This window comes from Balaenoptera borealis, assembly GCF_965194805.1.
Source record: "Balaenoptera borealis genome assembly, chromosome: 1".
Lineage (NCBI taxonomy): Eukaryota > Metazoa > Chordata > Mammalia > Artiodactyla > Balaenopteridae > Balaenoptera > Balaenoptera borealis.
Window position 1 is genome coordinate 169,409,058 of NC_138860.1, and position 27,727 is coordinate 169,436,784.

Sequence of the window (27,727 nt, forward strand, 5' to 3'; positions counted from 1 at the left end):
GGGAAGGGAGCAGATGTTCTCTACTTCCACATGGAGAAACAGAGGTACAGGGAGGCAGCCCACCACTCTGTATTGATACATATGTGGCAGAGCTGGCGGGCCCCTCCTGGGCCCCTCTGTGAGGACCTCTGCGGGCCCGAGTTCAGCTGGGCACCACTCGCTTATGTTTTGTGTCTTCCTTCGGGAGCGTGTGTCTTGTTCGTGGTTGTCTCTCCAGAGCCTAGCCCAGGGCCTGGCACAAAGTAGGTGCTTCAATAACTGCTGGATTAAGAAATGAATGGGTTCCTCTAAGCTTCAAGTATGCTCATCTGTGAAAAGGATAATAATAACACCTACTTCAGGGACTTTGTTTTAAAAGTTCAATAAGACAATGCACTGAAAGCCCTCAGCATGCAATAAACAGCAATACAAGGTGGATCTTAATTGTTATTAAAAGTGCTTTGGAAACTGTAGTGTCAAACAAGGTAGGTGACTGCCGGTCTCTGAAAGTGCCGGCTGCCTGCCAGTGTGCAGAGGTCAGAGAAGGGCGGCAGGTGGGGGCCGCAGCAGGCAGGCAGAACGGGGAGCTGTCCTTGAGCCTGGAAGAGCTGGCTGGAAGGACAGAATTTCTGAAGGCGGGTGAGGAGGGAACGGCCGACCGGAGCAAAAGCTCGGAGCTGTGCGTAGAGGTCAGAAAAGCCTGGTGTACTGGCACGGTGGAGGGGTAGTTGGACCGCAGGGCGGAAAGGCTCGCGCAGGAGACATTCCGCAGGCAGGGGCGAGCACGTAAGGAGCAGGCGCGTGGCGACGGGAAGGGTCACGCTTTTGCCCGGAGCAGGCGGAGGGCACTCGCTGCCCCCGGTGACTCTCCCCTCCACCGGGCAGTGGGGAGTGGCGGCAGAGCGCAGGGTCTGGGGCCGGCTAGACCAGGCTCGCCATATGGACTCCAACTCACTCCTTATTTCCTGCGACCTTGTCAGTCCCCCTCTGAGCCCTGGACCCCTCACCTGTAAAATGAAGACCGAGATGCTTGCGCCGCGAAGAGTCGGCCAGAGCTTTCCCGGCGTGGGCATCAGCCCAAAAGTTTCCTTTCCCTCTAGACTCTCATCTCTGTTCTGACCTCAAGCTCGGGGAGGGACCAGGGGAGGGAAGATGTCCCTGGCGTGCGCCCCAGCTCACGGGCACCGTGCCCTCAACTCGTTTCTTTTTAGATTCCGAAGAGCGCCTTGAGGCCAGGGAAGGGAGTAGGTCCTACCAGCCCGGGGCAGGGACTCGGACCCCCAGGACCCGCGCTGACGTAGGCGAGCCGGGAGCCACCGGGTGCCCCTTCCCCCTCCCCCTGGCGGGTTGGGGGATGGGCGGCCAGCCCCAGGCTAGCTAGCGCCAGCCTGGGGCTTCCTATTTCGGGAGCGGGGTGTGGGCCACGCTCCGTCACGTGATGCAAGGGCCTTTTAAAGCGGCAGCGCGGGCTGGGAGTCGCAGGTCCCGTTGCACGCGTGCTCTGTCGTCTCTTTCTCAGCCTAGCCCAGCCTCACCATGGTGGACGCCTTCGTGGGCACCTGGAAGTTAGCGGACAGCAAGAATTTCGATGACTACATGAGGTCAATCGGTGAGGGCCGCTCGGGATGCTGGGCTGGGGATGGGCTGGCCGCGTGCCGGGTCGGAGCAGCGCTCCAGCTGTGGCTACTACCCTGCACGCCTGCTGCATCCCTCCTGGTAAAAGTTGGGGAACCCGGGGATGCGGAGAAGGTGGCAGCCTGCGCTACGGCATGCGAGGCCTGTTGGGAGGGGGTCTCTCCCAGTTCCGCGCCCGCCACACGGCACGGGGCATGCGGGATCTTGGTTCCCCGACCAGGGATGGAACCCCTGCCGCCTGCAGTGGAAGCGCAGAGTCCTAACCACTGGACCGCCAGGGAATTCCGGGGAGGGGGCTTTCATGTTCTGAACTTGGCAAGAGGGATTCCCAGGCAAGGAGGCTCAAGGAGGCAGCTGTGTCGGTCGATGTGGGGGCAGGGAGGCGCTTTCGGGGAAGAAAGGCTTCTGATCTGGAGGTAGGGGGCGGGTTTGGATAAAACGGGAGGGGAGGGAGGAAAAGAAGAGGAGCATGGGTGGTTTAGGAACTGGAGACTGAACAGTGAAAGGGAGCAGATTGATGGGAAGTGTCCTATGGCCTAAAGTAGGGAATCCCCAGGAGAAAGAAGATGGAAGGGGGAACAGCCCTGAACAGGATATGAGGAGCTGAGACAGGGGCCTGCACAGTTAGCAACAACCCCTGCCCCTTTACGTTGGGTTAGTTAGGGTAAAGGATTGTCGCTGGAGGGTGCCCTCTTTCTCACCAACCAGCCTAGTGGTAGGGTAGGGCAAGAGGCCCCATCACCAGCTGCAACCCAAGGATAACTGCTCATTGGGGAGGTGTCTGGTGGAGGGGTACAGCAAAGGGGCCTGGAGCAAAGCCAAGACCTGGTAAAGGCAGGGAGGGTCTTTGGTCTAGGAGGCTGTGGTGCTGGGATGGGGGAGAATGAAGATTCAAAGAATCCTGCAGAGGAGGACTTTGGAGGTCCCTGTGCCTTGGTTCAACAGATGAAGAAGCCAAGACCCAGACAGAGTAGAAACTTGTCAAATCAATTCCACAGCAGAGCTGATATGAAAACCTAGATTTCTAGATCGGCAACCCAGAGCAGTTCCCATTATGGACCCCGGGGGTGGGAGTGGTAAGAACTGCTTAACTAAGCATTGACCTCAGCCCTTCCCCTTCTAATATGGGCTAGACAATGAGGGTGATATCCTTTCTCTGGAATCCCCAGCTATGAGATTATCCTAGTCTCCCAGGCTAGGATAGGGAAAACTGGAATGTTGTTCATGATTGAGCTAGGTTCCATGCCTTCCTCCCAGGGAAGGGGGGCTGGATTACCCAAAGAAGGGGTGGGGGGTCCACTCCAGGCACCTCCCACCTGTTCCTGACCCCTGAAATAAGGACCACAAGTGTTGGCTTTTAAGGCCAAAGTGCTCAACTGCCTCTACTCTATGCTGAGCATTATGCCCAATGATTCCAGGAAGGTAGTAATTCTTGGAGAAGTAGGGGACCCTGGGCAGCTGTTGGGGAAGGTGGAATGCCCAGAGCTAGTTCCTCTCCCAAGTGTCTCCCAGCAGACATTAGAACTGAAGACCTGGGTCCCTGAAGTGAGTCGTGCCATCCTTACCACCCTTGCTCCCTTATTTTGCCCCAACCTGGGTTAGGGGGCTGAGAATCCAACTAGCCTGCTTGTTGTACACATGGAAAAAATGAGATACCCATGCGGGGGGGAAAGACCTTCCTTAGCTCTCAGTAAATAGCTTCAGCTTCGTTTCTAAGTAGAACCCATCTCTTCATGAGACTCCTAATTCTGTAACTTTCTCTTAGCTGAGTCTCTCACCCACTCCACAATGCCTTCCTTCCTCAAACGCTCCACACCTCTGGGTAGGTCCTAAGTAAACAGAGCTCCTTGTGCAGTGACAAGGCCCTGCTCTGTGCTGGGAAGTGGGATTGACCTGACTCACTCTGATAACAGGGGGCAAGACCAAGTCCCTCAGTAGCCAGGCAGGGTGGGCCAGCAGCAGCACAGCTGCCTGTGCCCCTCTTGTTTTAAACCAAGAGTTCTCAGAGGACAAAGAGGCCCAGCCTAGTTAGTACCAGTGATCTCAGGCACACTTGGTGGCCGTAGGGCACAGATGAAGTACATGCTGGGAGGCAGGACGGCCCAGGAGGAAGAGTGAACAGTTTTAGAGCCTAAAGTCAACCACTTACCCTTTGACTTTGGGCAAAAGTCACTTCACTCTCCAAGCCTTATTTGTAAATTGGGGATAATAAAACCCACCATTCAGGGCTGTAATAAACATTAAGTAAAACAATCCATATAGCCAGGCACATCTGGAGACTTTCCACCCACCACCTCACCGCAGCCTCTGCCCTTGGAGGACAGCTCAGCAGAGGCTGCTGGGAGCAGAGGGGGAGGTTGGAGGCAAAAGGACAGATCTCAGGAAAGCCACAACCTGCAGGGCTCTTTCTTCCACACTCTCTTGCAGCACTCAGGGAAGCCATGCTTGGGTCAGGAGGGGAGTTCCCACAGAGCCTTAGACCAGGAGACCTGGATTGGAGTCCTGACTGCCTACCACTTTAGGCCTCTCCTAAATCTGCACACATAGACAAACACTCCCTTTTGCCTACCTCCTAGATCATGGTTAAGAGGCTTTGAAAATGTCTTTGTTACCATACTTGGGGGACAAGAGCACCAGTGCATCTCAGGGTAAAAACTTTGACAAAGGTGGAAAATTCTTGTCCATAGGCTCTGGAAGGCAAAGTCCACATTTACTTCTTTCTCCCTCAGCCTGTGCCTTGAAAGCTGCTCAGGTGCCCTGGAAGGGAGCCTTGTGCTCCAGCCTTTATAGATGAGCAGCACAGTGAGCTGTGCAGTTGAACATTCTGGATTTGAATTCCAGATTTTTGACCCTGGGCTTCAACTCATTCTGTTTTTGCATCTGTAAAATAGAGATAATAGCATCAATCCTTCGGGGAGACTGGAAGGACTGAATGAGATGACACGTGTAGTTTTTACCATACAGAAAGCACTTAATAGTAGCTTATTCTAATCTCAGCTCTGCCACTGACTTGCTGTGAGACATGCCTGTCCATTAAGTTTCTCATCTGTCTAATGGGATCAGTAATGTCTCTTCACCACACAGAGCTAACGGGAAGACAATTAACAAACAGCCATGCAAAGTCTTTGAAAGTTCTCTCCCTTCTTTTCCCCCTTCCCCACATCCAGGCCTAAGAGTTGGTCATTGAGCTCCTTGTACCCTGCCTCTCGCTCCAGCTCATACTCATACCCTTCCCTCTGCCCTCAGGTGTGGGTTTTGCTAACAGGCAGGTGGCCAACATGACCAAGCCTACCACAATCATCGAAGTGAACGGGGACACAATCACCATAAAAACACAAAGCACCTTTAAGAACACGGAGATCAGCTTCAAGCTAGGAGTGGAGTTCGATGAGACAACAGCAGATGACAGGAAGGTCAAGGTGAGTCGAGGAAGGGTCCATGGGGAATGGAAGGCCCTGAAGGGGAATAGGGTGGCGCCCTATTATTGCACCTTGAGGGGTAGGCTATCATGGGGATTGAAGTGGCAAATGAGGTCCATAACGCCTGTGCAGTGCTGGGATGTCCCAAGTGCTAAATGCATGTTAGTCCTATCTTGTTCTCCTCCCTCCCATCTTGGGAAGCATCTACCTGTTGCCTCTGGGAGTGGGCAGCACAGAGCCAGGATAGTCTGACCTCACTGTCTATGCCAGCGCCAGCTGGGTGACCTTGTGCATGGCATGCAACAGCTCTGGCTTTCTTTCCCCTTCCATAGATGGGGGGAGTTATGTGGACATGGCTGTGACCTCAGGTGCTTTAGGAACAATGCCCAGAAGTCAAGGTCCTCCACTGAAGGGTCATCCTGGCCTTCAGGAGCCAAGGAGACAGCTGGGGACGAGAGGTTGAGGCCTACTCAGATGCTTCCTCTTCTCCAGCCTCCACCTCCAGGGCTTGGCCAGTGACCCTGAGAAACCATTTCCAATGCTGCCAGCCTACAGGCAGGAAAAGCTATATTCTGGATGGAGCGTTGTCTTTGGTGTGTTTGTAGTGTCTTCTCACCAAGCCTTAGCCCCTCTCCTTCTGGGGAGGGCGAGTACATCTGCCCCCAGTCTCAGGACTTGTCACCCGGTGGTGGCTGTCTTGGCAGCTTGCCTCAGGCCTCCCAGCCACTGAGCCAGGCATGGAAGAGAGAGAACTAAGGGGTTTTGCCTTCAACAGGGTGTACCTATAGCAGTACCTTTCCACCAGACCTTTCCATTCAGCTCCTCAGCTGTTTATTCTTCCTCACAGCTGCTCCCAAGGATAGGAGAGGGTCTAATCTCCTCCCTGTGGAGGAAGCTGGAGCCCAGCCCAGGATCATACAGGAAGCTGGCAGCAGAGATGGGATGGTACCCAAAGATGGCAGCCTACCTTGGAGAGAGGTGCCTGCCCTACCACATGCCTTTACCTCCTTGAACTAGCCTACCTTCTTGAAGGACAAGAATCCCAGTTAAACACAACAGTAGTTCTCTGGGATGCCTAGGCTAAACATAACCTGCTCTGAATGGACAAAAAACTAGGGGAATGAGAATGAGGAGGAAGGTGGTGGTAAGGGTGCACACCCACCGACCCACTGGCCCCAAGCACATACACACAGCCTTTGCAGACTCTTCTGCTGAACCCTGGTCAGTCAGGGTACCCTAGCCTGGCTTAGAGCCCCCAAATTTCTAAAGAGAGACCTGGGAGAGTTGCCAAATGAGAGCCAGCTGATGCAGGCTGGCAGCACCCAGAAGATTAAGTGGACATTTGACCAGGGCTGTGGAACACTCCAAGGGCCCGCAGTCCCAGGACCTGGCAGTTGCTGCCCACTTGTCAGCCAAAGGGGGTCACTTGATATGGACCAAGAGGAGTAGGAATACGGGGCAGGGTCCAATTTTCCAATACCTCCCATCCCCAAGGGTCTTTTAGACATTATGTGTGATCACCACTTGGCCAGAGAGTCTCAGGATTACTCCTCCTCACCAGTCTTTCCCAGGGATTAGGCTGGTACCCCCCTCTGTATCTTAGTGGGACTGGGCTGTGGGCATCACCTAGAGTATGGGATAAGTGCCCATCCTGAAGGCTGGTGGCACTTCTCAGAGCCAGGCTGTTCCTCTCCCTACTCGCCCAACAGCTGAAGGCCCCTCCCCCGGCCAAGCAGCAGTGGTGAACTAGACGTCCTATGGGGCTAGGTTGGAGGTGGGCTGCCTGATCTCTGATCCTAGCACCGTCAGTAGTTTGGGTTAGAGGCTGGGTCCTTTGTGGCCCCAGTGACCAGACCCCTTCCTGCCCCTCAATCCTAGCTCAGATCTCAGCTCAGGCCTCTACCCTCTTTCCACAGTCCGTTGTGACGCTGGATGGAGGCAAACTCGTCCACACGCAGAAGTGGAACGGACAAGAGACAACACTTGTGCGGGAAGTAGTTGCTGGGAAACTCATCCTGGTAAGATGGATAACTCTGGAGCCTCACCCAATTGGTTTCTACTGCCCCTTCAGCCAAGCCTATTGTGAAAAGCCAGGGTCATCAGTGGGACCAATGGAAGCTGGAACAATGGAGGGTGGAGGCAGGCCTGGGTGGTATTAGGGAGGAATTTTCTATGTAGTGGCTTTGGACTTGCACAAGCCTTGGTTTAAATCGCAGCTTATAGGGTGCATGACTTTGGACAAGTCACCTTCTCCAAGTCCAACTGTAAAGTGGGTGTTAATAACACCAACCTTGCAGGGCTGCTGGGAGGTCTGAAGGAGACAGTGGATGTAGAGCACAAAGCATCACTGGTGTGGGACCACTACAGTAGGCACACTCCATGGCCTTAGTTTCATCCTCTGCATTGCCACATTGCCTTGCCCCAGGGAGAGGTAGAAAGCATGGCCAAATCTGATTCCAGGCCCATAGGAGAGGCTCCCATCTCCCAAGCCTTTGGGCAGGGACAGGCTGGTGATGGGTGGGGCCCCAACTGACAGCACAGTCATTTCTACTTCATTCCAGGCTCACCTCCTCTCAGAGCTTTCCATGCCTGGCCTACTACAAGTACCTAAGGCCTGGGTTGGAAATGACAAACAAGCTGGCAGATCTGTCTGTTTAGGGACAAACTTGGGGACTTCACTTGAAGAATGTAGCCTTGACTGAACACCCCCAGGGGTGGAGACAGCAGCCACCCGTGATCTCTGCCTCCTTACTCTGTAGGGCCTCAGGTTTTCGCCTCAGCATCTTCACTGCAGACCTTCTTGGGTCAGTGTAACCTGCTCACTGCATTCTTGCACTTACACGGGGCAGGGGGCCCTGCAGAGTTAATAATGAGTTACCTAGCTCTGGTGGGAATGTGATATACAGTACCAAATACTCACTGGGCAATTGAGCTACGGTGAAACCATGGGCCTGGCTCTGTGATACCAGGCAGGATGTTGGGGGTTCAGGCCTCTGGCCCTGGCACTACCCTAAGTTAGGGAAAGAATGGAGAGTTGGTGGCCTAGTAAAGTCCTTTCCCAAGAGCCTCTGGACATTTTTATTCACCTGTTTGTCTACTATGTGCCAGGCACCATCTTAGGCACTGAAGATGAAGGGAGAGGAGTGGTACAAGGGAAAGAGAAACACTCTGGGATCTTGACCAAGTTACTTCCTCCCTGAAAGCTCATTTCCCCAAATCTCTACAGGAGGAATTACAATGCCTAACTTAAAGACTTGGGGGAACTTCCTGGTGGTGCGGTGGTTAGGACTTGGTACTTTCACTGCTGTGGCCCGGGTTCAATCCCTGGTTGGGGAACTAAGATCCCGCAAACCGTGTGACATGGCCAAAAAAAAAAAAAGAAGACTTGGTGTAAGCATTAGGAAAAAATACATGTAAAGTACCTGGCACATAGTAGGTAGGCAGTAAATGAAAATTTTTAGCATGAAGGTAGAGGGCTCTCCCCATCAGAGTGGAGAGTATTCCCAATACCTTCTGTGTCCACACCCCTGCCCTAACCTGACTCTGTCTTTTCTTCCAGACACTCACCCACTGCAGTGCAGTTTGCACTCGCACTTATGAGAAAGGGGCATGACCTGCCCACTCCCTCAACAACTGCTCCTCTGCCAGTTGGCTACTCCTGGACTCAGCACCAGATTGACTCATTTTTTTCCTCTGGCATTTTGTATAAATCCACCTTGATTGGGGAAATTCTCCTGGGGTCAGGTGGCACCAGCCTGGATCCAGTTCTGTTCTCATTGTGTATGTTTGCTTTTTTAACTGCACCCAAAGGGTGCTCTGAGGTCAATAAAGCAGCACCTAGGCCACCCAGTTGCCTTTTTGCTTTTGGTGACATGATTCTGGGAGTCTCAGTTTCTGTGTGTGTCAGAGAGTAGGCAGAAATGACTGCCACTCAGGAAGAACCACTGGATGAGAGACTGAAATGGACAGTCTCAGGGACAGTGATAGCTGATCACCTTACACGTACAAAAAATAAAACAGCTGTACCTACAACTTCCCTTTACACTGCCCCCTCCCTATGGCCAAATGAGCTAGTCCAACCTGGAATAATCACTCAGTGGCGGGGCTTCTGAACTGTCACCTCAGGTCCATCCTGCACTGAATGCCTTTGGGTCTGGACAGTTGCTCTTCTCTGTGGAATGCTGTGGTCTCTCTCTTTCCAGAACACAGGCTTAGGACACAGGATCCAGGCTTGTGCCAGTGGCAGTGGGAGAAAATGCCCACTGGCGAAGATGACGGCTGAGCGTCTGCCTATGTGCTAGGCCATTACTCATGGTTCAAATTCTTACTGGTTCTCTAATCAGCCCTGGGGGAGAGGTCATCTAATCATTACAGAAGTGAGGGCTTATAAGTGATCTAAGAAGGCTGTGACTTGCTAGTGCCTCTGGCACTGTACCTTAGCTGGGCTGCTCTCCAAGGTCTAAGGTAACATGTTAAATGTTTTTCTGTCACCTAATGCAGCCTCAGTGACTTTTAAGTCTGTAAGTTACAGGAAGAGGGATTATACCAATAAGGACTCTCAGTAAGTTTAAAACCAAGCACACTTCCATTTAGGGCCAGGAATTTAAGCAGAGACCTGAAATGGAACCAACTGATTCACATTGTAGTAAATACAAAGTAAAGCAATGATCTTGGCTTGAGCTGTCTGGTTCAGTGATCGGGCGGAACATCACACACAAAGCTCAGTCACTGCAAACAATGGTTTTCTGGCTGTGACCACTGGCTGTCACTTCTAACATAGTAGAATCATGTTAGGGGGAATGGAAAAAGTGAGCACCACTTCTTACCATGTTCTCCCTAGTACTGCCAGTCTCCCTCTGCCCCTGTGTTGGATGCAGCAGAGATCACCCGCCAATCAGCCCAAGGCAGGCCAACAGGGAGGGGCCAATCACTCCGTCCTCCAACTACAGCCAGACTCACCTCCACAGCAGTGCCTGTGGCTCTAGCCTGGACTCCTGTATAGGAGTCTGGCTCTGGCAGTGGCAGCTGGAAGAGGGTAATAGGACCTCCTGCTGAATGAAGGATGTTGGGTGAATGAATGGGTCAGCTGCAGGGGTCACTTGCAAAGGGACTGGAATGAAGAAGACAACTCATTCAGGCAGATACTTTTGATATCTCCCAAACCTGCCTGTGGCAGGAGGGGAAGCCATCTCCCATGGGAGAGAAGTCAATGGGGTGGAAGGCCATATTCTCACTACTGAGTCTTTCCAGGAGCCAGCGCTTCAAAGCACAAGGCTCCTGGTTCCTTCTCTCCACCACCCCCTCCACTCTTTCCACTCTCACTCCTTGTGCTTCTTCTTGTGCTTCTTCTTCTTTTTCTTCTTCTTTGCTGCCTTGCTGTCTTTTGACGTGTGCCTTGCCCTCTTGCCTGTATCACTCTCAGAGTCTGAGCTGTCAGAGTCAGATGACTTCCTGTCTCTATGTTTCTTTTTCTTTTTTTCCTAAAAAAAAATAAATGAATAAAATAAAAACTCAACATTGTATGTGTATATTTGCTTTAAAAAATCATGGCCTGTAATCATTAGGGGATAACTTAATAGATTAAAAAACATTGTAATTAAAAAAACAAATTACATCTTTAAGTACTAACAAGAAAAAGTGCTCAAAATAAGCGAAAAAGGATCAAGTCATAACGCAGTATGTATTCTAGGTTCCAGGGTATGTAACATAATATATGTGTGTATGTTTATACACATACACACACATATACATGCATATCATATGTATTATATATATTTACATATATAAATTATAATATTTAGTACATTAAATCATAATATAATATGTATATTTAACATACCTGTATATATTTAAAATACACAGAAAACAATGGAAAGGACACAAACAGTCACAAGTGTTACCTCAGGAATGAACTGCATACAGGGAAGCTGAGGTCTTCCGCTGTCCTTTTTCATTTTTTTTTTAAACAAGCATTTATGACTTTCTTTCTTTCTCTTTTTTCAGCCGTGCCACGCGGATTGCGGGATCTTAGTTCCCCGACCAGGGATTGAACCCGGGCCGTGGCAGTGAAAGCGTTGAGTCCTAACCACTGGACCGCCAGAGAATTCCCTATTACTTTCATTTTTAAAACGCACAGGATATTAAAGCTGAAAGGAGTCCTTAGAGATCACCTAGTCTGACTAGAGACAGTACTTCACATGCCCAAGAATATGAGAGTAATGCATTTAAGACTCCTGACTCCCAGTCTGGTTTCCATTAGACCCTGCTGCCAGGGAAAATAACCGCCATCAATTAATAAGGCCCCACCTGCTGCCCTTGAATATTTACCATCTCTAACTTTCGCAACCAACCTTACAAGAGTATACTGATAAAGAAGAAAGCTCAGAAAGAACTTTCTCAACACTATTCCCACCACCTTACGCCACCAAATTAACAGCACAAACGCACACAAAGGCTGAGACCCTGATCCCCAGGCTTCCGTAGGGTACTTGGAGCAGTTTGTAAGCACTGAATAAACCTTTTCACTGAATTGCAAATGTGTATATTGCCTCAGTAAGGTTTCTAAGAAGGAGAGATCATGGGAGGCGGAAGTGAGAGTAGAAGAGGGCAAGGCTTCTGCCCCTCCTACTAGGCTCCCATCCAACACCCTGAGAGCTGTACGTCTGCCTGACACACTAGGTCTTGGCAGCTGGCTGTGAGAAATGGTGGACAAAACACAGAACCAGGTGTTAGACCCAGACTTGAGTTCTGGCTCTGCCACTTACTATTACTCTTCTGTAACCCTGGGCAAGTCATTTCACCTCACTGAGGCCTAGTCTCCTCAAATGTAAAACAGAGATAAGAATAGCACCTATGTCACATGGTGGTGAAGAGACAGTATCTGTGGCTGGAGAAGTTGAAAACCACTTGCCCCAGATCACACAGGCAGGGTTGGGATCTGCATGTAGATCAGACGACTGGAAATCTCCTGAGTTTTCCTTGATTGCACGTGGCCCCTCTTCCTGTATAGTGATGGGAGGCCTCATGGTATATGGTGGTCAGAACAACAGTTTTGGAATAAGATAGAATTAAGTTCAGGGACTTCCCTGGTGGCACAGTGGTTAAGAATCTGCCTGCCAATGCAGGGGACACGGGTTTGATCCCTGGTCCAGGAAGATCCCACAGGCTGCGGAGCAGCTAAGCCCGTGCGCCACAACTATTGAGCCTGTGCTCTAGAGCCCGCGAGCCACAACTACTGAGCCCATGCGCCACAACTACTGAAGCCTGCGTGCCTAGAGCCCGTGCTCAGCAACAAGAGAAGCCACCCCAATGAGTAGACCATGCACCGCAATGAAGAGTAGCCCCCGCTCGCCGCAACTAGAGAAAGCCCACATGCAGCAACGAAGACCCAACACAGCCAAAAATAAATTTAAAAAATTAAAAAAAAAAAAAAAAAAGAATTAAGTTCAAATTCCAACTCTGCCACTTACTAACTATGTGACTTAGAACAAAAGACCTAACTTTTTTTTTTTCTTTTTTGGCCCGCGCCGGGTGGCATGTGGGATCTTACTTGCCCAACCAGGGATCAAACCGGCACCCCCTGCATTGGAAGCACAGAGTCTTAACCACTGGACCGCCAGGGAAGTCCCAAGACTTTTTTGAACCTCAGTTTTCTTTTCAGTAAATTACAAATAATAAATACCTACTTCAAAGGATGCTATGAGGACTAAACATGGTAAGTACTAACTATAGTGCCTGATACATGGTAGGAACTCAGTGGTAGCTAGAAGTATTGTATTATTCTCTTATTTCAGAGAACTCCCAGAATGTTCTGACAATCTGGCCAAGTATCTACAGCAGATGAGTCAAAGTTCTGAGAGGAGATTAAACCAAAATTCTTTCTTGGAGTCTCCAGTGGAGTAGAGAGAGGGAAAGCTTCCCAGGCCCAAGTTATCAAGCTGTAGGAACCATGGCTGGGAGAAGTTGAGAGTCGGCAAATCCATGGTTTGGCTTATGGTGTTGCAGTTTCCTAGATGGGAAGATAATGGAAGTCAATCACAGGCTACACGGGCTTGGCAGCCTCACCCGTCTCTGCCCCTTAGGTAGGACAGAGTCCTGGGAAAGTAAACAAGCAGATGCAGAGTCTGGCACCAATTCCCCCAAGACTGGCCCAGCCTGGATACATAAATGAGAAAGGAAAGTAATAATACTTCCTTACAAACAAATAGCACTTTAGTTTCTCAAACTTCCTGCATCTCGTATCTTGTAATAATAATCTGGTAAGGTCAGAAGTCAGGAATTATTATTGCTATTTTACAGAGGTGAAAACTGCAACTCAAAGAAGTGACCAAAGACAAGACAAGAATGTTACACTTTCTAACTCAGAATTTGGTGTTATTTCCACTTTCTCAATGATACAGGCTCAGAAGGAGGAAAGAGAAAAGCAAATCACTAGAGAACCCTGGCAAGCTAGAACGTTGACTCTAGGTAGCAAGGACGACTCGGGAAGATGGCTTTCTAGACCTCAATCTTGATGTAAAAGCTCTTTTGCAACCCGAATAAAGGAAATCTAGTTCTCCAGCAGGTGGCATCATTTTCATTTTGTCTCTAACCTTGAGCTAGAGAACAAAAATTACTTCATATGTTGTAGTTCAAGAGGAAAGCTGGGAGTTGGAGTAGAGGTGAAGCTGGAAAGTCAGAGGTGAAGCTAGCTTCTGGTCCCTTGACTACATTCTGGGGAAGAGGAGCATAAGGTAAAGGGTAATGACCCAGAAGTGTGAGCTCATGGTAGACAGGCCGGAGGGGCAGGGGAAAGAAGCCATTGCTCAAAACCTCTCTCTGAGAAGCACATATCCTGTGCTACAGCAGCTAGCCCATCCACTTTCTCTATAGTTCTAAAAAAAGGTTAGCAGCGGCCCAGCGTGAGACAAAAACAAAAACTGAGAAAGGGGAGTAACAGCAGTTAACACTTACTGAGTACCTAATTTTCTAGATGCTGGGCTGGGCACTTTGCACACATACCCCATGACCTTCAAAACAAATCTATTAAGTGGGCATAATAATCTCTGTATTTTCAGGAAAGAAAATTATAACTTCAGAGAGGTTTACTGAGATAAAGTAACTTGCCCAAATGGTAGAACCTGGATTTGACTCAGGCTGGGCCCCAAATTAGATGTTCTTTTTAGCTCTGTGTGTTAAAGCCAGCACCTAACTTAGCTTTTTCTAGCCCAAAGGCACTGATCTAGCCAGAAATCAAGCAAGCAAGCATTTATTCTGTTTTATTTATTCTTAAGAATTATTCTTGAGAAGGCACTGGTTATTTATTCTCTTATTCTTGAGAAATGATTGATTCTCAAGAGATAATTTGATTCTCAAACTGATTCTCTAGGGTTAATTTTTATAAAGTAGGATAGAGGGTGATTCCTGGTTAGAATTTGCCTATAAGCACCAGTTTATCATAGCTTGGAAAGGGTAAGACCAGAGGGAGAAGGTTATTAATCAACTCACAAATATTTACTGAACTTTACTACCTATAAAGCATTTTAGAGGGCCATAGTTACATACAGTGTTGCTTAGGAGATAAGAACACATTTTTAATAGAATTCAGACAAATACAGAGTACCTACTAGTGCAAAGCTATAGTTGCATGCAAAGTAAACACATTCAGTAGCTCAGGAGTGGTGACTGGCACCATTCCTCCAAACCTGAGCCAACCTCATCAAACAAGGGAAAGAATAACTCCCAATAACCATACAGTACATTCATTCAACAAATATTTGTTGAGTACCTTCTATGAGCCAGGAATATCTATTAACTAATTTGTCTCTTATAGTACTTGAATGACATTAGAAATCAGGGAACAGAAGCCTTCAAGGGATACACTAATCAAGGAGAAAGATTAATTAAGATACTAGGCAGTCCATGGAAGTGATGTAAGAAAAGTACAAACAACATGCCATGGACACACAAGGGAAAGAAATCAATTATGTCTGAGGAATTTGAGAATGGCCTCATGAAGGATATGTAATGTGTTGTGCTTTTGAAGGATGAATATGACTTTGGCAGGTGGAGTAGTGGTAGTAGTGCTGACGGAAGAAGGGAACTGAGGGCCTTCCAGCCAGATGGAAGACAGAATGAAGCAAATGCTTGGAAGATCCTGTGTGGCATACTTACCTTGTACTGGATCCCATCCCTTCTTTCCTACTCAAAGACATCGGTCCAGGAATTGTCCCCTCTCTCCTGCATCAACTTGTCCTTCTTTAATGGCTCATTCCCCAAAATAAACAAATGTGCTATAATAGTTCCCATTTTGAAAAAAAACAACCCTCCTAAACAATTTTAACCAGGTTGTCAACCTACCACTCTACTGAAACAGCTCTTGTCAAAGTTACCAATGATCTCCACATGGCCAAATTTATGGTCAGTTCTTAGGCCTCATTTACTTGATCATGTGGATTACTAATACTATCTATTAACTAGCTTGCTACTTCCACTTTTCCCTTCTAACCATCTAATTTCCATACAGTAGCCAGAATAATTATCTTAAAAGATAAGTCAGATCATGTCATCCCTCTAGTAAAATGCCTAATGACATCCATCTCAGTCTAAGTGAAAGCTGAAGTCCTCAGATTCTCCTGTAAGGCCCTGGTTTCCTCTAACTCATTCACTTCCTCCAGCTACACTGGCCTCCTTACTGTTCCTTAAACATGCCAAGCTCATTCCCAATATCCAACTATTGTACTTGTTGAAATGTTCTCTCACCACTTACCTGAGTAGCTTGCTTTCTCACTTCCTTCAAAGATCCACTCTAATGATGCTTTATGAGAAAGGTCTGCCCTTACCATCCTATCTAGAATGGCAAGTCAGCTATCCCCTTACCCCTATTCTAGTACTCCCTAGCTCTCATTACCAAATTGATTTTTCTCCATAGCACTTTTCAGTACTTGAAATATTAGTATTATTTTATATTTATTTACTAGTTCATTGTCTGTGACTCCCATTAGAAAGTAAGTGCCATGAAGACTAGGATTCTCCTGATTTGTTCACTATTGTTGCTGCAATGACTAGAACAGAACTTGGCACACAATAGAAATTCTTTTAATGAATGAGGTTGGAGTACAGTGTGTGAGGGAAGGGACTGGTGAGAGATGATGCTGGGATGTTGGACAGATTGTGAAGAGTCTTAAAGGAACTCAGACTTTATTCCATAGAAGAAGGAGAATCCAGAAGGCTTTCGAGCAGACTACACTGGACGACTCTCTGTGCTCCAGCAGAAGAGGCCCAGGACTGGCAACCTCTCTCTCAGATAGGCACCAGAAGTTGTCTGGAGAACAGAACAGAGCCAGCACTGCAGCCAAGGGGATGATATTCCTATTTCTGTTCTTCTAAATATAGTACAGCAGAGAGTAATTATAGTAGCCACATGAAAAGAAGAAAATTATATTCTGGATCAAATATAGCTAAACTTCATTACAGTAAGTCAGCAGCCTGATCCCCAAAGCAGATGCTTCCTCATAATATAGCCTGATTCAGAAAGACCCATGATGGCATATGATAAGTGAAAGAGGCTAGCAAAGCACATACCACAGGTTCATGAAAGATTATCCAGGGCTTCACTACAAAAACCTTTATTCCTATTTTATCAACCTCTTCATAGCCCATTTCCATTTGCAACACACAGCTTCCTCCTGGTTCTAATTATGTCCAACAAAAATGACTTATAATTTTCAGACACTGGGATGAAAACCGTCATGGTACTGAATAGGTATTGCATAGAATTAAACCAATACGTACTAGATTTTTGGACAAGGACATGCACTCAATTCATGTATGTTTGATAAAAAGAGGTGGGGGCTCAGGGCTAGAAAGATCTCTTACTCCTGCCCCTACTCACCAGCAGCAGTAGGAGTCAGTCCCTATTACTCTCCAAACTGAGGGCAGGCCTCACTGAGTGAAGGAACCGGAGGAGTTACACATGTCACATATGATGGACTCTATCAATTCAAAAGTGCATGCCTATATGTGCCAGGCACTATTTGAAACAGGTGACACCCTTTCTTTATCCTGGCCATTTCCTGATTTCCCAACATGCCTAGCACCTTCTCCTGTCTTAGAGACTTTACATTAGACATTCTCTTCTACCAGACTGCAGAAAGAAGTGGGACAATGAAGCAGTCTTGTAAAGAAGCAGAGATGAGAACCCAGTAGACTTGTTTTTCACTTTCTGGTTCTAATTCTGGATGGCCCAGAGCCAACTAGTGCTGGAACAGGTGTCCAAATCTGCCACTCTCGCACACTCCAAAATATCCATCTCAGGTAGAAGTTTTTACTGATAAGGAAAGCCAACCTCCTGCTGGAATCAAAGATTTAGATGGGGGAAGAAACAGGAGGCCTGGAAACTTGATTTACGGTTGTGAACAAAAACAGATCAATAGAGAGCATATTCCTAGAGCACTTTACTTTATCAGCTCGGTGAAATACATTTAAGGAATACAAATTCACGTAAAACAAATAAATGAAACACATTTGAAAATTTAAAAAATCAATAGATAACATCAGATGATTACTAAGGGTAGCTGGTAACAGAGCAAAAACTGGCCCAAAAGTGACCTTATAAGACCTGATAAGTCAATCACCTAACACAATGCACAATAGAAAAGTATGAGGCACTCAATACATAGTTGTTGAGTAAATAAATAATTGAAGAGCTAAATGAATTAATGGTAGAAGTGTGGTATAGAAAAGAATATCGGGTTAGTAATCTGAAGAACTGGGTTCTTATTTCAGCACTATCTCTTATAGTTGTGTGACTTTAGGTGAGACAATTTCTATTAATCTCCATTTTCCTAAGGTGTAAAATGGTGGGATAATAATGCCTACTCTGGCTACCACACAGGATTGTGTAAGGATAAAACAAAATAAAAAATGAAGATATTTTGAGGCTTCCCTGGAGGTCCAGTGGTTAAGACTCCACGCTTCCACTGCAGGGGGCATGGGTTCGATCCCTGGTCGGGGAACTAAGATCCTGCATGTTGTGCAGCGTGGCCAAAAAAAAAAAGAAAAAAAAAAAGAAGATATTTTATGAACTGTAAGTACTAAACAAATATAAGGCATAAAAGATAATAAAGGGATTAACGACAAGGTGAAAAGACAATGACGCTAGATGATATCTTGGTAGAAACAATGGGCATCAAGGGGGAAGTTTTTACAGTTTCAGCTCCCTGGAGCACTTTTTAATCAAAGAGGACTCATGAGTTAGAAGTTCATATACACAAAGGTACTTTAAAAATAATAAGGTTGATGATTATTACTGCCATTGTTCATCAGACCATTTCTCTACTAAGTGAAGAGCGACAGAGGGTAGGATAATGGGTTGACTAAGCAGGTCATAACGCACCTCATGCCTAGCAGATCCTTAATAATTATTTTGGCGAACTGAAATACACATCTCAAAGCAGCTTTAGAAGCAAAGCAATAACTAATTGCACCAGGTGTATCAAGCAATACAAAAACAACCAAAGACCCACAGAAGTGAGATATCCACAGAACCACTTCAGGAATCTGACAAATACCATTTAACCCCTAAAAGGTTAAAAGAGAATGAAAAACCCCTGGAACATACAAACAGAATCACAGTTAAAAATCTAGCTCTACTAAACAAGTAAAATTGCCTGTTTGTAGACATGATCTTGTAGGTAGAAAATCTTAAAGATTCCACAAAAAAACTGTTAGAACTAACCAGTGAATTCAGAAAAGTTGCAGGATACAAAATCAACACACAAGAATCAGTTGCATTTCTATATACTGACAATTAGCAATCCGAAAAGAAAATTAAGAAAACAATTCCATAGCATCAAAACAATTCCATAGCATCAAAACAATTCCATAGCATCAAAACAATTCCATAGCATCAAAGAGAATAAAATATTTAGGAATAAACTTAACCAAGGAGGCAAAAATACTTGTACACTGAAAACTACAAAACAATGCTGAAAGAAATTAAAGACAACACAAATATATGGGAAAACATCAATGTTCATGGATTGGGAGACTTAATATGGTTAAGATGTCAATACTACACAAAGTAATCTACAGATTTGATGCAACCCTTCCAAAATCCCAATGACATTTCTTGCAAAAATAGAAAATTTCATCCTAAAATTCATATGGAATCTCAAGGGACCCCCAAAGAGCCAAAATAACTTGAAAAAGAACAATGTTGGATGACTCACATTTCTTGATTTCAAAACTTACTATGAAGTTAGAGCATTTAAAACAGTGTGGCTCTAGCAAAAAGACAGACAAATGGACCAATGGAATGGAATGAAGAAGAGTCAGGAATAAACCCTCATGTGTACAGTCAAATGGCTTTTGAAAAGGATGCCAAGACCATTCAATGGGGAAAGGACAGTCTTTTCAACAAATGGTGCTGGGGATACTGGATATCCACATGCAAAAATATGAGGTTGGAACCTTATTTTACACCATGTTAAAACAAACAAACAGCAACAACAAAAAACCCTCAAAAAATGGATCAAAGATCTAAATGTAAGAGTTAAAACTATAAAACTTTTAGAAGAAAACAGAAGGAAAAAGCTTCATGACGTTAGATTTGGCAACGATTTCTTGAACATAACACCAAAAGTACAGGAAACAAAAGAAAAAAATACAGAAGTTGGACTTCATCATGATGGAAGATGTTTGTACATTAAAAGACACTATCATATACTTAGTATGTGAACATACTTAACACTCCTGAACTGTACTTAAAGATGGTTAAGACAGTAAGTTTCATGTGTTTGTTCACCACAATTTTTTTAATGTAAATCTGAAAAATAAAAATAGAACACTACCAACAGAGTGAAAAGGCAATCCAAAGAATGGGAGAAAATATTTGCAAGTCATATATCTGATAAGAGATTGATATCTAGAATATATAAAGAATTTTTTGAACCCAGTGTCTGTACTTAAACCCAGTCTCTGACCACAAAGCCTCTTTCTTTTCTTTTTTCTTTTTTTAACATCTTTACTGGAGTATAATTGCTTTACAATGGTGTGTTAGTTTCTGCTTTATAACAAAGTGAGTCAGCTATACATATACATATATCCCCATATCTCCTCCCTCTTGCGTCTCCCTCCCATCCTCCCTATCCCACCCCTCTAGGTGGTCACAAAGCACCGAGCTGATCTCCCTGTGCTATGCAGCTGCTTCCCACTAGCTATTTTATATTTGGTAGTGTATATATATGTCCATGCCACTCTCTCACTTCGTCCCAGCTTACCCTTCCCCCTCCCCATGTCCTCAAGTCCATTCTCTATGTCTGCGTCTTTATTCCTGTCCTGCCCCTAGGTTCTTCAGAAGCTTTTTTTTTTTAGATTCCATATATATGTGTTAGCATATGGTATTTGTTTTTCTCTTTCTGACTTACTTCACTCTGTATGACAGTCTCTAGGTACATCCATCTCGCTACAAATAACTCAATTTCGTTTCTTTTTATGGCTGAGTAATATTCCATTGTATATACGTGCCACATCTTCTTTATCCATTAATCTGTTGATGGACACTTAGTTGCTTCCATGTCCTGGCTATCGTAAATAGAGCTGCAATGAACATTGTGGTACATGACTTTTTGAATTATGGTTTTCTCAGGGTATATGTCCAGTAGTGGGATTGCTGGGTCCTATGGTAGTTCTATTTTTAGTTTTTTAAGGAACCTCCATACTGTTGTTCTCCATAGTGTCTGTATCAATTTACATTCCCACCAACAGTGCAAGAGGTGCACTGTGCACCTCTTGCACAGTGATAATAAAGCCTCTGTTTTTAAGCAACAGCTACTAGTAGCTGACACGCACTGGGCTTTGCTGTATGCAGGCACTGTGCTCAGAGTTTTATGTGCATCTCCTCATCCTAACAACCTTATGAAGTAGATGTTTATTGTTCCCATTTTATAAAGGAAACAGATTCAGAGAAGTTTAGTAATTAGCCTAAGTTCCACAGTGAGGAGGTGACCCAACTGAGATTAGAACCCGGGCAGTCTGTCTCCACAGCCCAGGTTCTTAAGTACATCCTCTACTGCCTTCAGAAAAGCAATTCCTCAGCATCCACCTGATGTAATATTGCATAGCCACTGCAAATGAGCATTATTAAGACTATGTGGTGGGCTTCCCTGGTGGCACAGTGGTTAAGAATCCTCCTGCCAATGCAGGGGACATGGGTTCGAGCCCTGGTCCAGGAAGATCCCACATGCCGCAGAGCAACTAAGCCCGTGCGCCACAATTACCGAGCCTGCACTCTAGAGCCTGCACGCCACAACTACTGAAGCCCGCACGCCTAGAGCCCGTGCTCCGCAACAAGAAAAGCCACCACAATGAGAAGCCCGCGCACCACAACAAAGAGTAGCCCCCGCTTGCCGCAACTAGAGAAAGCCTGTGTGCAGCAATGAAGACCCAACACAGCCAAAAATAATAAATAAATAAATAAATTTATTAAAAAAAAAAAAAGACTGTGTCAAAAATGTAAAGATGCTATGACAAAGTAAAAAACAGGAAACAAAATTATACATACATTTTAATTACATCTAGGTAAAACATGCATTTGAAAACAGCTAGAAGAAAATATGTGCCACAATAATATAGATTCTGGTAAAGTATTAAGATTATGGGTTGCCCTTCTTTTGCTTTATATTTAAATAATGAGGTAATATGGTGGAAGCTTCCCATTTCCCTCTTTAAATCAAGTCCTCAGACCTCTATGAGGAAGGCTAGCATCAAGAATAAAGATATGTAAAGCCAAACCCTGTGTTCAAAAATAAGCAATACTCAAACTATTATGTATAAAATAAGCTACAATGATACACTGTACCACAGCGGTCCCCCAACCTTTTTGGCACCAGGGACCGGTTTTGTGGAAGACAATTTTTCCATGGCGGGGTGGGGGGGATGGTTCAGTTGGTAATGCGAGTGATGGGGAGCGGCAGATGAAGCTTCACTCACTCACTTCCTGCTGTGCGGCCCCGAGGGGCGGGTGGGGAGTATGGTTGGGGACCCCTGCTGTACAACATGAGGAAGAGAGCCAATATTTTATAGTAACTATAAATGGAATATAACCTTTAAAAATTGTAAATTACTATATTGCACACCTGTAATTTATATAATATTGTATATCAACTATGCTTCAATTAAAAAAATTTTTTTAAAAAAAGCAATACTGCTTGCAGGGTTGGGGACAGTTGCCTCTGTGAGGGAGTTAGGCTAAACACGGCAATGCTGAAGGTTTGCAGAAGGCTTCTGGAGGGCAGCGCTTGAAGTAGGGGCCTTTGTTAATTTCTATTTCTTTGGTTCACAGGAGAACAGTACCAAATTAAAATAATATCCCCACTGCTCTAAATCAGTGTCTTCCAAGTGCCATTCATTCATATAATAGTGCCACAATTTTTATTCCGTATGTTTATAAACTGCTATTTTTTTACTTAAACTTTTTCTTAATATCTGAATTTTTGCTTTAAAAAGTCCTACTTAAAAGGGAAACTTTATAACAGCACTGTAAATAGAAAACTTGCAGCCCTTGTCTTAAGCAGAAGATAACTGTAAAAATAAATACATAAAAAAGACACACCAGGGACTTCCCTGGTGGTGCAGCAGTTAACACTCCGCGCTCCCAATGCAGGGGGACCGGGTTTGATCCCTGGTCGGGGAACTAGATCCCACATGCATGCCGCAATTAAGAGTTCGCATGCCACAACTAAGGAGCCCGCCTGCCACAACTAAGACCCGGCGCAACCAAATAAATTAATTAATTAATTTTAAAAAAGAGACACAACAATGTTTTAGCTAGATATAATTTACTGCCTGCTAAAGGCAGTACTTGAAGAGGACTAGGGTTAGACAGTTTGTTTTCACAGGAGGCAGTCTGGATTTTTTTTAAAGTACAATGGGAAATCACTGAAGGATTTTAAACAGGAGGAGACATGTTCTGATTGGATATGTTAACAACACTTTCCTGGGAATTAAAAAGAAATTTTTAAAAAAAAGAAAAAATGAGAAAAGACAAGAATTTAACAACTGAACAACAACATCATCCACTTTTACCTAACTGACAATAATAAAACACTATGCTCTATTGGAACCCTTGGGCACTGTTGGTAGGAATGCGAAATGGTGCAGCTGCTGTGAAAAACAGTATGGTGGTTCCACAAAAAAAATTAAAATAGAATTACCATATGGGACTTCCCTGTGGCGCAGTGGTTAAAGAATCCGCCTGCCAATGCAGGGGACACAGGTTTGAGCCCTGGTCTGGGAAGATACCACATGCCGCAGAGCAACTAAGCCCGTGCACCACAACTACTGAGCCTGCACTCTACAGCCTGCGAGCCACAACTACTGAGCCCGCGCACCTAGAGCCCGTGCTTTGCAACAAGAGAAGCCACTGCCATGAGAAGCCCGCACACTACAACGAAGAGTAGTCAGCCCCCACTTGCCGCAACTAGAGAAAGCCCGTGCACAGCAATGAAGACCCAACGCAGCCAAAAAATAAATAAATAAAATAAATGAATAAATTAAAAAAAAAAAAAGAATTACCATATGATTCAGCAGCTCCACTTCTGGGTATATACCCCCCAAAATTGAAAGCAAGATCTCAAAGAAATATTTGTACAACTATGTTCACAGCAGCATTATTCACAAAAGCCAAAAGGTGGAAACAATCCTAGTATCAACAACGAATGAATGAATAAGCAAAATATGGTATATGCATACAATGGAATATTTTCAGTCTTAAAAAGGAAGGAAATTCTGACACATGCTATAACATGGATGAACCTTGAGGATATTATGCTAACTCAAGTAAGCCAGTCACAAAAAAACAAATACTATATAATTCCACTTTATAAGATACCTAGAGTAGTCTAAATCATACAGACAGAAAGTAGAATGGTGGTTATCAGGTGCTGGGAGGAAAGGAGAATGAGGAGTTATTGTTTAATGGGTATAGAGTTTCAGTTTTACAAAATGAAAAGGGTACTAGAGGGACTTCCCTGGTGACACAGTAGTTAAGAATCCGCCTGCCAATGCAGGAGACAAGGGTTCGATCCCTGGTCTGGGAAGATCCCACATGCTGCGGAGCAACAAAGCCTGTGCACCACAACTACTGAAGCCCGTGCACCTAGAGCTCATGCTCCCCAACAAGAGAAGCCACCGCAACGAGAAGCCCGCGCACCACAACGAACACCCAACGCGGCCAAAAAAAAAAAAAAAAAAAAGGAAAAGAGTATTAGAGATGGATGGTGGTGATGATTGCACAATAATATGAATTTACTTAATGCCAAAGAACTGTACACTTAAAAACGGTTAAGACGGGGGAATTCCCTGGTGGTCCAGTGGTTAGGACTCCGCACTCTCACTGCCGAGGGGGCAAGTTCAATCCCTGGTTGGTGAACTAAAATCCACAAGCTGTGCAGCGCGGCCTCCCGCCAAAGGAAAAAAAAAAAAGATTAAGACAGTAAAATTTATGTTACATATCTTTTACTACAATTAGAACAACAACACTATACCCAAAGGCTGCAGATTTTGGTTTCAGCAACTGGTGACCCATTCATTGAGAGAGGGAGGAATATGAAGGGAGCAGCCTTGGGTAGGAGGAACACTGAAGAGTTTTGGAGTGTGCTAAGCTTGATGTCAACTCGACAATCAGATGGAGATGTCAAATAGGCAGTTGAATATCTAAATTTGAAGTTCCAGAGAAAAAGTTAGAGATAGAATTACGGACTTGGAGAATTACAGACTTGGATTTTAAAAAGGATACATATACTTAATTGGGGGATTATTAGCATATAAATGGTATTCAAAACCACTGGACAGGATGAGATCACTTAGGGAGAAGGTAGTTAGAGAAGAGAAGGGAGTAATAAATACAGCCACAGCCTCGAGCAGTCCATTCAGAATTAAAGCAGAGGGCAAAAAATCATATTAATGAAGGGAATCGAGCAGTGAGATAAAGAAGGTGCTTTTTCAAAAAAATCAGATGCCCAGACCCAGGCCCTGTGAACTTGGTACTCAAGAGGTAGAAGGCAAATATGTAGTTTTAAAATCTCCCTAGGCTAGTTCAATAGTCTGAATATAAGTGAGTGAGGGAAGCAGGTGAAATGCACAGTAGTAGTGGGAGTGGGAGGAAGGAACAGAATTGGGATATTATAAGGTACCATGGACAGGACTTGGTGACTGACTAGGCGTGGGATAGTAAGGAGAAGAAAATTAATTACATATTGTTTCTTTCTTGGGAGACTGGGAGGTTACTGCTGTCATTAAAACTAGTAATACAAGGTAGAAGGATAGAAACAAGGGTTTTGGTTGTTCAAGGAGCACAATGATCCTACTTTGTCAGTTAAGGAACTGAAGTTAGAGAGCCCAAAGTTATATAGCTGGTAAGTAGCACAGAAGGGCCTCAACCTACGTCTGATTGACTCCAAGCCAAAGTCTGAAGTACCAGTGGGATATTACTTAGTGATGTGAAAGTGGTCAGGGCAGCTGAAGTCTTAGGACCGATGTGATCACCCAGGGAAAGAATATACAGATCGATATATTATTATCCATATACTTGGGGTAATTCTTAATAATGGTACAATGGGCCTTCCTCCTCATCTAAAATGAAGATAATACTGAATTTGTAGATAATGCCCACTGAGGGCAAGGACCTTATCACAGTTTTTATATTCCTAGGTTTGCAATGCCTGGAATAAAATGACCACTCAATAAAAGTTTGCCAAAACTTTGAAAAAACAAAACAAAACCAAAAAAAACCCAAAAGTTAATAACCAGCCACAATTAGAAAACCGCTACACTAGGGACTTCCCCAGCGGTCCAGTGGTTAAGACTCTGCCTTCCAATGCAGGGTGCGCAGGTTCGATCCCTGGTCGGGGAACTAAGGTTCCACATGCTGCGGTGTGTGGCCAAAAAAAAAAAAAGAAAAAAAAAGAAAAACACTACACTACATGAGAACAACTATTTCTGACCAAACTATAGCATAGTTTTTTTTCATTTCCTCTCTATGTTGTATGCTACAAATGCACTGTTTTTTTCCTGCACCACAATAATGTCTGTTTTATGAATTGTTTTGCTAGAAGTAGTAGATGGAAGATACAACTCAGCGAGACAGGCACTCTTATCCTCTGCTGGGTGTAAAATAAGTACTTTCTGGAAAGACAATTTGATAAGATGTATCAAGAGTCTTAAAGCCCTAACTCAGTAATCTTACTTAGGAATTTATCCAAAGAAAGCAATAAGAGATATGGCCAAAGATTTAGGTTGGAAGTAATCAAAAATATCCCACAATAGAAAAATTATTAAATAAACCATCATATAACCATAGGGTAGAATATCATATGGTGCTCTTAAATCAAGTTTTTGAAGAACACTTAAGGATACTAGAAAATGCTTTTGATAAATATAAATTTACATATTTTATTTATTTTATTCTTTTGGCTGCGTTGGGTCTTCGTTGCTGCACACAGGTTTTCTCCAGTTGCGGTGAGTGGGGGCTACTCTTCGTTGCGGTGCGCGGGCTTCTCATTGCAGTGGCTTCTCTTGTTGCGGAGCACAGGCTCTAGGTGCACGGGCTTCAGTAGTTGCGGCACGCGGGCTCAGTAGTTGTGGCGCACAGGCTTAGTTGCTCTGCAGCATGTGGGATCTTCCCAGGCCAGGGCTCAAACCCGTGTCCCCTGCATTGGCAGGCGGATTCTTAACCACTGTGCTACCAGGGAAGCCCCGCTTTTGATAAATATAATGAAAAAAGTAGGATATAAACTATACCTAGTATGACCATGATTGTGTGTTTATATGTAAACATATACATATATGAAAATTATATATACACTTCCCTAGAAAATTATGTATATATTTATATTATATGTATGTATATATTTACCTAGAAAAAATATTAGAATATACCAAAACTACTATAAGAGTCTCGCTGGGTGGAAAGATTACAAGAGATCCTAATGTTCTTTATGTTTTTCAGTATTTCTAAAATTTCTGCAGAAAGTATATTTTTATTTTAAAACTCAAAAAAATATGATAAATAAGATAAAGACAGCACTCACCTTCTTTCTTTTTCTAGAAGAATTTCTCGTGGGGTCAGGCTTTTCAAACTCTGCTGACTTTGCCTCTTCCTTCTCCTCTTCCTCATCAGGTATCAGAGAGTACTTGGTCCCACCTGGTTGCATGAAACAATCCTTTGCAAAGTGGCCTGCAGAAGAGAAGTAGGAAAGGTAGGGAGGCAAGAGGCAGTCTCTCACCTTAGCAGCTGGATCTTCCCTAGAAGTTCCTGAAGGGCTGGCTCGTTCAGGAGGTACTAATGAGTTCATTCAGAGCAGCTGTTGCCTTCAGAGCAGATTTTGTCACCTCAAGATGGCACTGCTCACTTAACCAGAGCCAGACAAGCATCTGGTCCTAGAGCTGTGGGAAACACTGGCACTGCTTTGGAATGGCATAGGACATGAGGATACAGGCTTGTGCTGCCTTCCATTAGCAACTGGGCTCAGGAATTTTTAAAGGTCTATTTGGAACTATTCCTGACAATGAAAGGCTGCTCCAGAGAGCAGAATACTTAGCAGAGGGAGCCGAGTGGCAGGCCAAGCCCTAAAGGAAGACAGCTCTTAGGCAGCAAGCAGGAAGGCAGCACTCAGATTCAAGCTAACACACAGAAAGACAGCAGTCACCTAGGG

At 45.0% G+C, this 27,727-nt stretch overlaps 2 protein-coding genes across 6 annotated transcripts in view; one reads left to right on the forward strand and one right to left on the reverse strand.

The window, feature by feature from the left end:
- The first annotated feature begins 1,257 nt into the window (after positions 1–1,257).
- FABP3 (fatty acid binding protein 3) lies at positions 1,258–8,909 on the forward strand. The gene is made up of 5 exons (XM_082343937.1): positions 1,258–1,276; positions 1,499–1,588; positions 4,861–5,033; positions 6,950–7,051; positions 8,593–8,909. Exons 2-5 carry the CDS (start codon positions 1,516–1,518, stop codon positions 8,644–8,646), a joined length of 402 nt encoding a protein of 133 aa, XP_082200063.1. The 5' UTR covers positions 1,258–1,276; positions 1,499–1,515; the 3' UTR covers positions 8,647–8,909.
- A 686-nt stretch (positions 8,910–9,595) lies between these two features.
- Positions 9,596–27,727, reverse strand: part of ZCCHC17 (zinc finger CCHC-type containing 17) — a 56,276-nt gene continuing 38,144 nt past the window's right edge. Inside the window, exons 7-8 of one of the 5 annotated variants that reach the window (XM_082343913.1) lie at positions 27,104–27,249; positions 9,596–10,513 (exon numbers count right to left, since the gene is read on the reverse strand). In XM_082343913.1, the coding sequence (XP_082200039.1) occupies positions 10,352–10,513; positions 27,104–27,249 (308 nt within the window). In that variant the 3' untranslated portion in view covers positions 9,596–10,351. Of the gene's footprint in view, positions 10,514–13,008; positions 13,042–17,814; positions 18,037–26,439; positions 26,772–27,103; positions 27,250–27,727 lie in introns of those variants that run through there. The other 4 variants (XM_082343916.1, XM_082343915.1, XM_082343917.1 and 1 more) reach the window with 4 other exon arrangements.

Bases quoted from the DNA above. Each gene is read 5' to 3' on its own strand.
- FABP3 (XM_082343937.1), top strand. From the start codon at position 1,516: ATGGTGGACGCCTTCGTGGGCACCTGGAAGTTAGCGGACAGCAAGAAT. The intron at 5,034-6,949 runs GTGAGTCGAGGA...CTCTTTCCACAG, and splicing joins CAGATGACAGGAAGGTCAAG to TCCGTTGTGACGCTGGATGG. The intron at 7,052-8,592 runs GTAAGATGGATA...CTTTTCTTCCAG, and splicing joins TTGCTGGGAAACTCATCCTG to ACACTCACCCACTGCAGTGC.